The sequence below is a fragment of the Chaetodon trifascialis genome, chromosome 9 (assembly GCF_039877785.1).
Source record: "Chaetodon trifascialis isolate fChaTrf1 chromosome 9, fChaTrf1.hap1, whole genome shotgun sequence".
Classification (NCBI taxonomy): domain Eukaryota; kingdom Metazoa; phylum Chordata; class Actinopteri; order Chaetodontiformes; family Chaetodontidae; genus Chaetodon; species Chaetodon trifascialis.
Window position 1 is genome coordinate 15,559,058 of NC_092064.1, and position 12,580 is coordinate 15,571,637.

At 44.8% G+C, this 12,580-nt stretch overlaps 1 protein-coding gene across 2 annotated transcripts; it reads left to right on the forward strand.

The window, feature by feature from the left end:
- Window positions 1–178: 178 nt before the first annotated feature.
- aasdhppt (aminoadipate-semialdehyde dehydrogenase-phosphopantetheinyl transferase) lies at window positions 179–7,111 on the forward strand. 2 transcript variants are annotated; one of them, XM_070970824.1, is made up of 8 exons: window positions 290–412; window positions 444–609; window positions 694–807; window positions 1,074–1,203; window positions 1,985–2,106; window positions 2,896–3,057; window positions 6,103–6,171; window positions 6,549–6,754. In XM_070970824.1, the coding sequence occupies exons 2-8, from the start codon at window positions 466–468 to the stop codon at window positions 6,714–6,716; spliced, it is 909 nt and encodes a 302-aa protein (XP_070826925.1). In that variant the 5' UTR covers window positions 290–412; window positions 444–465; the 3' UTR covers window positions 6,717–6,754. The 2 variants fall into 2 exon arrangements, with proteins under 2 accessions (XP_070826924.1, XP_070826925.1); XM_070970823.1 differs by having other exon boundaries at window positions 179–609; window positions 6,549–7,111.
- The last annotated feature ends 5,469 nt before the right edge of the window (window positions 7,112–12,580 follow it).

The window sequence follows — 12,580 nt, forward strand, 5'->3', positions numbered from 1 at the left end:
AGGCCTTGGCGAATTGTTTCTAATTTCTCAAGTCTCTGAAAATGAAACAACTGTCGTATTTATCGAAACCCTTTGGCGGATTAGGGTATTTACCATATTCAAGAGAGCACCTGAAGGTATCGTTACTAGCGCACTGTTTCCGTCGCTCTTATTGGTCAATCCTCCACCGCGCCCACATATGACGACATTGAATCTCGCCGGGCTCTTCCGGGCATGTGCACCACCGGCAAACCCAAAATGTAAACACAGGGCAAAAGTTTTGAGTAATAGTTTTATTAACGGCCTTCAGTTCACCGCTGCTGCGCCGCGTCACTGTGACAACCCGAATGACTGAGATGTGAAGTTTCCGGACTTCTGTTGTCGGTCAAATCCTGCATGCTAACACGCGATGCTAACGTTAGCTTGCTAACAAGTTGTGAGCCTGACGTTGTGGGGGACTCCAGGTGACCGGACAGGGGCGAGGACATGGGCTCTGTCCGCTGGGCTTTCCGCTGTGGGTCGTGGACACCGAGCAGGTCGGACTGGCTGTTTGCTGCTCGCTGCATTCAGCGGGAGGAGAAAGACAGGATCGGACAGTTTGTCTTTGCCCAGGATGCCAAGTCAGCCATGGTGAGTCTGTTACAGCTTAGTTATTCTTCCATTCTATACATACGTTTAATTCACTGATTGACTGTCTCTGTGTTACCCCACCAGGCTGGCAGGTTGTTGCTGAGGAGGTTCGTGTGTGAGAGGATGGGGATCCCCTGGTCAGAGATCAGACTGGAGCGATCCCCCAAAGGGAAACCTTACCTGGCAGCACCACTGAAGGTCCATACCGTGAATTTTTATCCAGAGTGTTTCCATAAACCTTATCAGTGATGTATTAGCAGCTTCCTTCTTTGTATGTTACTGTCTCTTTTGTTTCCCTGATACTGCACTACACTATACAGTGCAGTGTCTGAATGCACAGTATGTGTTTGTGCCATCTTGCCTACTAGTGGGTCAGCACTGCTTGTTGAAAGACAGTGATGAAGTCTTTCAATTCACCTCTCAGTTGCCCTTTGACTGATTGAAAATATCCACTATTTGACCAGGTCAGTTCAGGTTCAGACCCTGAACCCCCAAACTGGAGTTTCAACCTGTCCCACCAGGGGGACTATGCTGTGCTCGCTGCAGAGCAGGGGCTCCAAGTTGGAGTGGATATAATGAAGACGACCATGCCAGGTAAGGGTTGGGGTTAGCAGTGAAGTGATAAAAGTGCAATAGTGGCAACATGAAATGCATTAAGGGAGTAAGGTCAGCTGTGTGAAGAAAATGGAGAAAACGGGGTGATTGCAAAAGATCATGAGCAAATGCTGTTGCAAAAATCACTTGAAAAACAGCATGACTGAACAGGACGAACAGTTTCTGACTTAATGTGGGCATGTTTTTTAAGGAAGGAGGTGGAAGAGGTTAAAAAAAGGATGATTTTTATAACAGTCTTTACTTCTGTGTGCTGATATGTCCCGTAATGCAAGTCTTTCCTATATTTAAGCCACAAAAAGAAAAAATCGAATGTGCTTGAATTAATCATGATGCTGCTGCCTGTGTCAGTGTCAGCTGTCCATTTCCACCATCTCACACTCATGATAATTAATCCAGAGCAGCCAAATCTGTCAGTATAATCAGTCCCAAGCACGAGGCAGGAAGGTCATTGCTTATGTATTCTCCAAGCCGACCACAAGGGGTCACTGTTGCCTAGTGTATGTGTGTTTGGCTTCTTCTGTGTGTGTGTGTGTGTGTGTGTGTGTGTGTGTGTGTGTGTGTGCGTGTTTCAAATCTGTGGTGTTTGGAGTTTTGTCTTCGGTGTGCTTGTTTCTGTCTCTGTCTCACATTTGACACCTTCCTCCATCATCCCCTCACGTCCTTCTGCTTCCCCCTTGTCTCCCTCCATCCTTCTTCCTCCGTCCTCGTCCCCTTCTTTGGCCCTCACCCCTCTCCTCCCTCCCCCCGTCTCTCCCTCCAGGTAGCAGCTCTGTGCCGGAGTTTTTCCGCATCATGACTCGTCAGTTTACAGCACACGAGTGGAGCGTCATCCAATCAGCCGGCTCGGAGCACCAGCAGCTCGCCGCGTTCTACCGCCACTGGGTAACCATGGCAACCAAACTACCCTGTCGTCACATTGCATCGCTGCTGGGCCCCACGGGCACTGTTTTTTTATTTGTGCGTGCATGTGAGAATGAAACACGGGGAGAAAATGACACTGTCGATGTCCTTTAAGACACATTTTGCACATTCATGTGTTTCTCTCCTCAACTCTCATTTTTCTCCTTTTCTCACATTCGGTCCTTCTCTGTCTCCGCATGCTGTCCACACAGATACACAACAGCCCTTCCTTTCTTGTCCCTTTCTCAGTTTTTGTCTTTTTTTTTCTTTCTCGCAAACACGCGCAGATGGACAGCAACAGCGACGGTGGTGTTAAGTAAAGATGCTGTGAGATTGAGAGGGTGGCACAGAGACGTCAAGCTCTGATATCATCACCACGCTGTTGACTAATGGCAGAGTTCGAACGATGGTTGCCATAGCGATTAGCCTTGTAATGCTGTAATTGTGGCTCATTGGCTGCTGAGCAGGGTCGGTTTTGGTTGAACACACACATTCACACACGCACAAAGTCGCTCTTTTGTAAACACAGTGTTATACATGTGTGCATAGATTCCCATCTGTTGTGGTTTTAAGTTATTGTGCCACTGAGCCAAAATACCACACACACACACACACACACACACACACACAGAAGCATGCACAGACTGTCCTTCTCAGCTTTATCAGACACTCAGATGTCCTTTTTTCCCCTTATGTGCCTGTGCTTATTTTTCTATATGTAACTCGTAATGCTTCCACTCAGCCCACTGTGTTTCCTCCCCTCCCACCAAGGCCCTGAAGGAGAGCTTCATCAAAGCCATTGGCACAGGTCTGGGCTTCAACCTGCAGAGGGTGGAGTTTCACCTGTGCTCTGAACCGCTCACACAGGACCGGGCACTGCGCCACACCAAGATGCATCTAGATGAGGAGGAAGAAGAGGGCTGGATGTTTGAAGTGAGTCTGTTTGAAGAGTGGTGTCAAAAAAAACACCTTTTTGTTTCTTAAAAGCTAGATGTTGTCTTCCGTGTGCATAACAGATACAAGACCAGTTTAATTTCCAGATTTAAAAAAAGGATTAGATGAAAAACATGCCAAAGAGATCAGTGACAGTGGCATGCAGTTTACCTGCAGCTCCAGTCTCCAAAAGGTCGCTGCAGTGTTTTCCACCAGCGATCAATTGCCTGACTGGCATTCTGCCATAACGGCTTATGTTATGTTCCACTAATGTCAAAGCTTCTCACGTCTTCTGTACCAGATTTGGATCCTTCTTACTATTTTTATGTTGCTTGAGAGGATCTACGTGCCATGCCAGATGTTGTGTTGAGCACAAATTAAAGGAATAGTTAAACAGTTTAAGGAAAAATGTTCTTATTCGCTTTCTTTCTTATGACGCTACAGCAAGGAGACAGTTAGCTTAGCTTAGCTTAGCTTAGCATAAAGACAGGAAACAACGGGAAACAGCTTGCCTCTTGACTCTGTCTGAAGATAATAGAATCCACCTTCCAGCACCTCAAAGCTCACTAATTAACACCTTGTTAGGTAGGTCAACTGGTTTTTAAAGGTCGAGATAAAAAAAAGGCAGTTTGGAGCAGGAAAAACTCAGACCAGCCAATTAATTGACTGACATCTCTCACACACACACACACACACACACACACACACACACACTCTTTTTTGACACTCAGAAATGAACAGTCTTCAACTTAATTAGAAACTGGATAACTGTTATTGTAATAAACACCAGGAAAAAAAAACATTAACGTGGAGCTAAACATCAAACTAATCATGAAAATCTTGATGATTCATTTATTTTTTTTTTAGCCATTATTTTCCCTCACAGTCAGTCACTCCAGCCTGATATAATTATGTAGGAAACAGAGCTTGTTAGCATTCTCTCCAGGAGGGCGGCTCTCTGCTTGTCATATAGGATGACTTCATTCAACACTCGCTGCGCACTCGAGATCAAACCAATTAATCGGCCAACCTCCACACGTTATATCTAATTTTGTGAAATCTGGGCTGGTCTTGGCTGGTTGGTCGGCAAAGCCTCCAGAAGGCACTGGACCCAGCAGGGAGATAATCCTGCATGCAACCTCCTGTAAAAGCACAACTTGTCGTTTTTACAGTCCTGTTGGCAAGAAAGCAACTCAGGGTATTACCTAAAATGTTAAACTGTTCCTTTAAGAAGAAGAAAAGAGAGTTTAGTGAGTGCCAAGAGGCATATTTGTAGTCTATGAATATCCAGAAATGATCCAAGACATTTTTGTTATAGAATAGTTTGATAAATACTTCTTGGCTACGGCTTATTAGAGGGTCTCTTGGCATGTGTTTTCTAATGGTGACGTGCAGAACCAGTTTGACTCAGGCTGGAGGAAATCAATGAGCTTAAAAGCGGCGGTTCAAAGGACTTGGCAGCTCTGCTGTGGGGTCCTCCGTGCTCCCTTCCCCAGTGGCTGCCCTCTTGAAAGCATCTGCAAAGTGAATCACACGTGGTCTTACAGAGAAATACACACAGGGGATTGCCATAGGGGGGCTCTCAAGTGGCCCTCCAACACTCCTGAAACCATGACAAGAGATGAGAGGAGTGTCAGAGCAGGAGAATCATCTGCAGCCGTCGCTCCCCTCCTGTTTCCCACTTCATCTCCTGGATTCAGCTCCTCTCCTCTTCTTGTCTTCCCTCCTCACTTTCATTCCTCATCCTCTCCTTTTGATCTTTTCTCCGATATCCCCTGCACTTCTCTCTCTTCACCTTCTTCCATCATTTGCTCTACCTGCTCCGTTCTTTTGCCTCCTCTGTGTTTTCCCTCTCTGTCCCCCCTCCCACCTCCATGCCCAGCGGCAGAGGGATTAACAAGTGACTGCTAAAAGGTTACCACTGGTTCGAAAAGCCTGCCATCTCCTCTCTCTCTCGGGGTCGTGGAAGCTTAATGCTGTTTTAGTGTCTGTGTTTTCACACCAGAGGGTAACAGCTCGCTTATATGTGTCGCAGGTGGAAGGTAATGCACGTGTCCTCTTTTTAAATAAAGATTGTCGGGCAAAGCGAAGTAACAGCAGCGCACGGAATGAGGCTGTTTGGGTAGAGAGGATGAAGAGGTGAGCGTTCTTGGAGCAAAAGAGGAATAGAGAGAAAACTGAAGTGTTAAGTATGATTGGTCATGACAAAACACACAAGTCCTTGAATTTGTTCTCAGCCCCGAACAACAATAAAAACTGTCTGCTTGCCGTAAAAGCAAAACATAACAGTGAGAATAACACAAGAATAAATACAGTACAATAGATAATAAGATAATATTACACAAAGAAATGTGCTTCGTAATGTACAGACTGTAAAAACACACCTCAGTGAAGCCACTTGTCTCCCTGTTTGTCCTTAAGGACGGCGACACACATCATTATTTGTGATCAGTGAATGATTGCAGTGACCCGAGGAGGTCAAATAAATTCCACCTGATCGATTTCTCACATTTGTCTTATGGACAAATAGACACGCTCAGAGTTAAGATGAGGGGCAGAGCTGTTGACCGCGTGTCCTCAGCCTCACCGCGTGCTGATTGGCTCGATCAGAGAGCAGCTATGAGACTCATTACATCCTGCTGACCTCCGGTGGTGTCCCCCCTGCAGTCTGTCGAGACAGACACTGAGGGACATAATAAGACACATTCAAAACAGAGCGTAACAAAGCCAGTGCTCTCTTCTCTTTAACAGCAGCTGACATAAACAAGGTTAGAAAAGTGGATGCGATTCTGATTTTGTCACACGTATTAATCATTTATGCTGCAGAATGGATTCATATCTTCAAAACAGGCACTGACGTCGGGACAGAGGACATTCTGATGAGGATGCACGTGCATTATTTGTCATTCAGTGTTTGCTGTTTTATATAGTATTTGTAAGTATTTGCTGTGTGAAGGTGACTCATTTTTTTTATAGTATGATACTCAAGCTATATATTTGCATGTCCTGATGCATGTGTGTTTACTTGTGTGTGTGTTTCTGCAGGAGAGCTTGCTGGACGCTGACCACCATGTCGCTGTCGCACTCGGACCAGCAGACAAACCGGACTCTGCAGTAAGGACATAACATTCACCTGTTCAGCTGCTCTCGTTCGTAATGACAAAAGCCATTTTTCCATCTCAGGATGGAGGATTAAAGGGTAGTTTAAAGAGCAGGTAAAGAGTAACTTAAGTGTTTGCACCTGTCTGTCTCACCTGTAACCGAGTAGTGATGTCACAGTGCACTGACACATCCTGGAGTACACCTGTACTCCAGGAGATCAGAGACAAATTACCTGCTCAGCACCAAACAGCACGCAGACACAGTGAGAGCCTCGCTGGTGACCAGAGATGTTTCCCTCAGGAGCCGCTAGAGACCAAAAACAGAGCTCTGTTTTCGCATCATCAGTTGCGGCACTTATTGAAGACCCTCTTCTTCTCTCTTCCTCTCAGCCTCTTCGTCCTTCTCTTCCCCCTCCCACCACATTCACGCTGCTGTCCTTCAGCGACCTCATCGCCTCGGCCTCACCTCTGACAGAGGAAGACCCCGCCTACTGGGACAGCTTCACGATGAAGGCCGAAGCCCCACAGAGACAGAGAGACACACATGCATCCAAATAACCGCCCGTCTCACCTGTCCCCCACACACACACACACACACACACCTCTCAGAAGTGCCAAAAAAGAAACACATACCCTGACATTGAAGCTGTTTTCTCATTCAACATAAGTCCAGTCAAGCCAAGTCAAGTTTATTTATGAAGCCAAAAACAACAGGTTTGTCTCAGAGGACTTCAGAATGCCTGCAGGATCTGACACCTTCTGTCTTTTGATCCTCAGTTCAGATAAAGAAAAACAGCCCCAACGGCCCTCAGACCATACAATGACTGGAAGAAGGCTGTATTCTGTGTGTGTATAAAGTCGAATATGTGGGACTCAGATAAATAGATGATGATTAATGGACTATATTTTAGTCAAATCCCCATGAGGATTAAACAAGAGTTACACTAAGCGGCGATGTCTGTGCACAAGTGTCTGCATTCATATTATCAATGTATTTGAGCCTTGTTTCCCAGCGCTGTGCAGTATGTGCCTGCGTGTGTTGTGTGTACGTGAGATGCTTGTGACTCGTCTTCCTCAGTTCCTCTTATCCGCTCTCTTTTTAAGCCTCCCCATCTTATCCTGCAGGAATTTTCTCATGAATTGTTATCGCCTCTTTCTTTCCTCTTCTCTCTATCTTATCTCTCCATCTGGTGGAGTATCTATTTTAATCGGGGACATTTAGTTGACCAGGGCGTCCTCGCTCTCTCTGTCTTTGCGGTTCATCGCTGCTGCATCCTCCCTCTCTCTCGAGGGCAGCTCAGTCAGTGTGCACGTTTACCTCCTCTGTCAGCACTGCGTTACTTCACAACCTATAATCATAAGCTCTCTCCCCTGCACACACACAGGAAAATGACTGGCGAGGAAGTTGGAGGTCAAGTGCTATGTACGTGCAGTCGCGTATGCATCGTGTTTGTGACATTACACACTCCGCCTCCCCTTCTCACCCCGAGCCAAACAGACACATAAACAAGAGGAGGCTGCTGCAAAGTGTTCGGCTTGTTAGCATACTCATTTGAGAAATATTACGACACGGCGTAACCGAGAATTTGAGTTCAAACCAAGAACAAATACATCCTAAGCGCAGGAAACTGACAATTATGTTTCTGATTGACAAATATGGAATTGTCTGAACTGCCGTGACCTCACACACACACGACCCTGACACTCATCCAAGCTGTGTGACATGGCCCGGTTATTTGACACCTGCTGCTCATCTTCATGTCAAATAGCCCTTCTTTCTTATCATCTTTCTTCCGCCTCCACACGCAGGAGTTTCCTCACCATTGATGGTGCTTTTATAACCTTAACCCTTCAAGAGAATAGAGGGAATTATGAGCTCTGATAAAATGGCAACCTGCTGTCCAGATGGCTTCATGGAGGTCCTCTGCCTGTATTTGTATGTGAGACACACGCGTATCTATACAGTATGTCAGACAAACGGTCATTGGAGCGCATGTTTGTGAGCATGTTCATGCACACGTTGTAGGCCGTGAGTGAAAGAAATAGAGCTTGAAAGCGCACACAGACATGCTGCCGTTGCCTCCAGCTGGAGCGAATTAGTTTGCCTCCTCGCCGTCTTAAATCTTGTGTTCTTTGCAGCAGCGAAGGAGGAGAGAGGAGGCAGCGGGGTCAGACTGGAGTCACGCAGGCTTTCCTCAGAGAGAGGCCATTTTTAGTTGCTGCTGGTTTACTGGCGTGTCAGAGAGGAGACCTTAGGAAGAGGGTTTTATGCTTGTTTTTTGGTATAGAGAGGAGTGCTTTGGGCATCAGATTGAGAGTTTACCTTGAGGTAAGAGATGAGAAGTGGCTCAGTCTGCTCAGGCTCGGTCAGTTTCCTCTGGAGGACGAATAGGAGGAAGGCGTCTTTTGCCACATTTGGACTTTCACTGGCATGGTTTTGAGATTTCAGGTTCAAACTTACATAAATGTTATGAAGCCCCTGCTGTACAACCAATAGTAGTTTGGGCACTACTAGGTACCACTCTCATATCTGTCTGTTAAATATGAAGCCGCTGGTTAGCTTAGCATAGCATACAAACTGAAAACAGAGAGCCTGTCTCACTCCAAAGGTAACAGAGATACAGTATAACAGAACTGGTGAGCTTTTGAGGTGCTGGAAAGCAGATTTTGTCACTTTGGGGCAGAGCCAGACTAACTTTCCCTGTCTTTTTATGCTAAGCTAACCATTTGCTGGCTGTATCCTCATATTTAATGGACAGCAATGAGGGTGGCATCAGTCGTCTTGTCTAACTCGAAAACAAAATAAGCGTATATCCCAATATTTCTAACTCTAACTGAGTGTCTTTGCATGTTGATGCATTTAGCTCAAAGTACCTACCGGGAACTACAGCCCCATGGAGCCGCTATCATTGCTGTGGACTCTTAATCTGATGTGTTTTCAGTCAAGACATAGTTTAGGAGAATGGTTATTTATATAAGGGTACATGTTAGCAGAAGGCCCTCAGTTATATTTGATTTCAAACTCTTGTTAAGGAGAGGGAGCTAGTTAAATATGCCGAGTCATCAGCTTTAGAAAAGAATTTATTCCTCAGCAACTGTAGTTGAAGACCAAGTTTTAAGCTGAAGTTTAAAGTGATTTACTGTCAAAGACCAGACTTTGTTATGTCTGTCTGGCCAGCTGGAAAACATACTCAAAGGTTTTTATTTTCAGGTTTTTTTTTCCCCCGATGAGCGCTTGATTCTTCAGTACTTCTAAGGGGGTGGGATTTGATGCAGTTGGCAGCTTGGAGTCAGCAAAGAGGAGGTTGACATTGCCCTGAGTGAAGCTTTCCTTTTTCAGTCCAAGCTTTGAGGATCATGTTTGCTCCGATATGAAACAGTGTCACTGCGGCGGACGAGAGGACCGGATTCCTCGTGCTGCTGGAATTAGGTCTAATTCCCAATCACTCAGGCTGCTTTCACTTCAATCATGACTTAGGAGTTTGATCTATGTGTCACTTTTGCCACTTTGCACCGCTAAATTCATTAAGCTCAGCTGTCTCCAGTGCAGAATGCTGTGAAAGAGCCAGAAAAGAGATCGCAGGGTGGATGTAGAAGAAGTGGACAACAGGTGAGAGTTCGGTAAATCACTGTCAGAGGGACAAACTCAAGAAACGCAGTCATAACTTGAAACACACACCTAAACGCATCACTGAAATCATGTTTGCACCAGACATGGCCCCATGTCATGCATCTGTGGTTCATTGATTGGGCTGTTTTCCAGACCCGTTTCACCTAAATGTGGAAGAATTACTCGTGTTTGTTTGCTTTTTATGTTTGTGCACGTGTGCGTTTGCACATATGTGTCATCAGTCATCACTTTGTTTATTTTTCCCCTGCTTTGAAACATGCTCTGTGCAGCCCAATGTGTGATTAAAAAGTTCCGCCACATTTGACATGATCAAAACACACACACGCACATACGCAGAGCGGCAAACACAGGGCAGATATGTAATAGCTCTACAACCTAATCAGAAACATTAGCACATGTTTACACTCGTTGGCTTGTTCTGATTACAGACGCATCTATTGTGACTGTGACTGTGCTGCATGCTTAAATAATCAGGTATTTGTGTGAGCTCTTGGGCTGAGTGTTGTACGTGTGTGTGCGTGTGTGTGTGTGTGTGTGTGTGTGTGTGTGTGTGTGTGTGTGTGTGTGTGTGTGTGTGTGTGTGTGTGTGTGTGTGTGCTTAAAGTGAGGTTTACAGGGAATCACAGAGCATAGTGTAAAGGTTGTTGATAATCCGTGTTGCATGTTTGCATTTCCAGGAATTTCACCTTTTCAGTGGGCAGCTGTTCACTGAGGGGTCTGCATGCAGAGGTAAAGGTAAAGGCAATGACTCGTAAACAAGTGCAAGTACATAGATTACTTGCTAGAGCAACCAGTATTAAGACTTATTTCCACAATGGTTTGCCCTCCATAGAAGCGAAATAATGCCATTGCCAAATATTACTCCAAGTATTTCTGTTACTTCCTCTAATCTTACGTCAAGTAAACTACAGTCTGTTCAGTCACATTAAAAAAAAGACAACAAAGAATCACAAAACATTAGAAACGTTTGACACAGTGCTCAACAGTTGCTGCACATAAAAATATCTTCCAGCATTAAAGAGACATTTCACTGTAAATTTGACATTAACAACACAGCAGCTTTAAAAATAATAATAATAATAATAACTTTAACCCTTAAACCTGATTCACATAGCCCATAGGAAAAAGTAAAGCAGCCAATCAGTGAAGAGGACCTGAGCCTATTTCTGGTTTCCAAAATCAAAACCCAAGCCAGCCAAAAAATCTGTTGCACATTGCTCTATAGCACTAAAATTTAGCATGTCTCCTAAAACATCTCCCCGTGTCCTCCTATTTTCTTTAAGTTCCTCTAAAAAACTGCCGTCATCTTAAATTGCACATTCAACATGTCAACTACAGAAAAGATATTTGCTTCACAAACTCTGTGTCTGATGTCTGTAGTGGATAAAGGATGGAATAACGTTGATTGCTGGAGTGTTAATGAACATACTGTGTAATTACTGCACATGCAGCTGAATGAAGAAAGATGAGCTGACGCCTGTAAAACATTCTAGTAGCTTCTTTGTCTTTGTAAATATTATAAAATGCACTGCTGCATTAACCACCCACAGATTAGCTGTAGCATCCCAGTTTTTTGTTAACAATATATACAGTATATACACATTTTATATTTTAAGACAAAACAGGTCCCAAGTCTTACCTTTATTTCCTGCACACCTTCAACTTTTACCCTTAAACCTGATTCACGTAGCACATAGGAGAAAGTAAAGCAACCAATCAGCGAAGAGGAGCTGAGCCTCTGCCTGGTTTCCAAAAACAAAACCCAAGCCAGCCAAAAACTAGTTTTATTTCACCCAACTACTTTGGGAAAATATTTGAGGGAATTAACACACCATACATTTGCTAGATCTTAATGTTTACCAGCTAGTGCGAAGGTTGTTTTTATAAGATTCTGGATTTCAATTGGAAACGACTTTTCCCTCATTTTTCACCGCACAGCAGCAGCCGATCTGCTGACTGTTTGAATTGTGCATTACGCCAAACTAAACCTAATAATCCTGATGCTTAGACTTAATCCTGAGCCCAATACGTAACCATGACTCGGATCCTTCAAACAGTGAGTACTACCCAAATATTCAATGTGGAGGATTTCACTTATCTTTGTTTGTCTGGGCACACACACACACACACACACACACACACACACACACACACACACACACACACACACACACACACACACACACACACACACCAGTTTACAGGTTATGACATTTACACACATCTCTTACATGTGTGGAACAAACAGCCTTAAGACATACATCCGCACAGCTTCATCACCGTAGCTGCCCTCTTTTCCATATGTAAGTGGGGCACCTACATCCAGCCAGCTGTGTAAATGCAAACCTGTGTGTGTGCACGTGTGTGTGTGCGCGCTCGTGCCCAGCCATCTGCACAAATGCAATCTAGTGCCGCAGGCGGAACTCTAGAGTTAGTCACAAGGGCATGATGGAGAGGAGGGGGGGTGAGACCGGGCAACAGGAGAGTTACTCCAGTTTCCTTGATGAGAAACAGGGAAGGAAGGAGAAGAGGAGGGAGGAAGTGTGAGGGGAAATGGACGCTGTGAAGTAAAAGTCAGAGAGGGGAGCTCATCACGAAAGGAGGAGATAAAGAGATGAGATTAAAAAAAATAGTCAGGGTATAAAGAAGAAAAATTAACAAGCATCTTCTTCTGTGGTGTAAACACCATATAGCTCTGACAGGAAGTCCTCATTTTATGGAGGCTTGGTTAAATCTGCATGAAATTACCTTCATGCTGACAATTCTGGAGGAGAGGTGGTCATATTCCAAA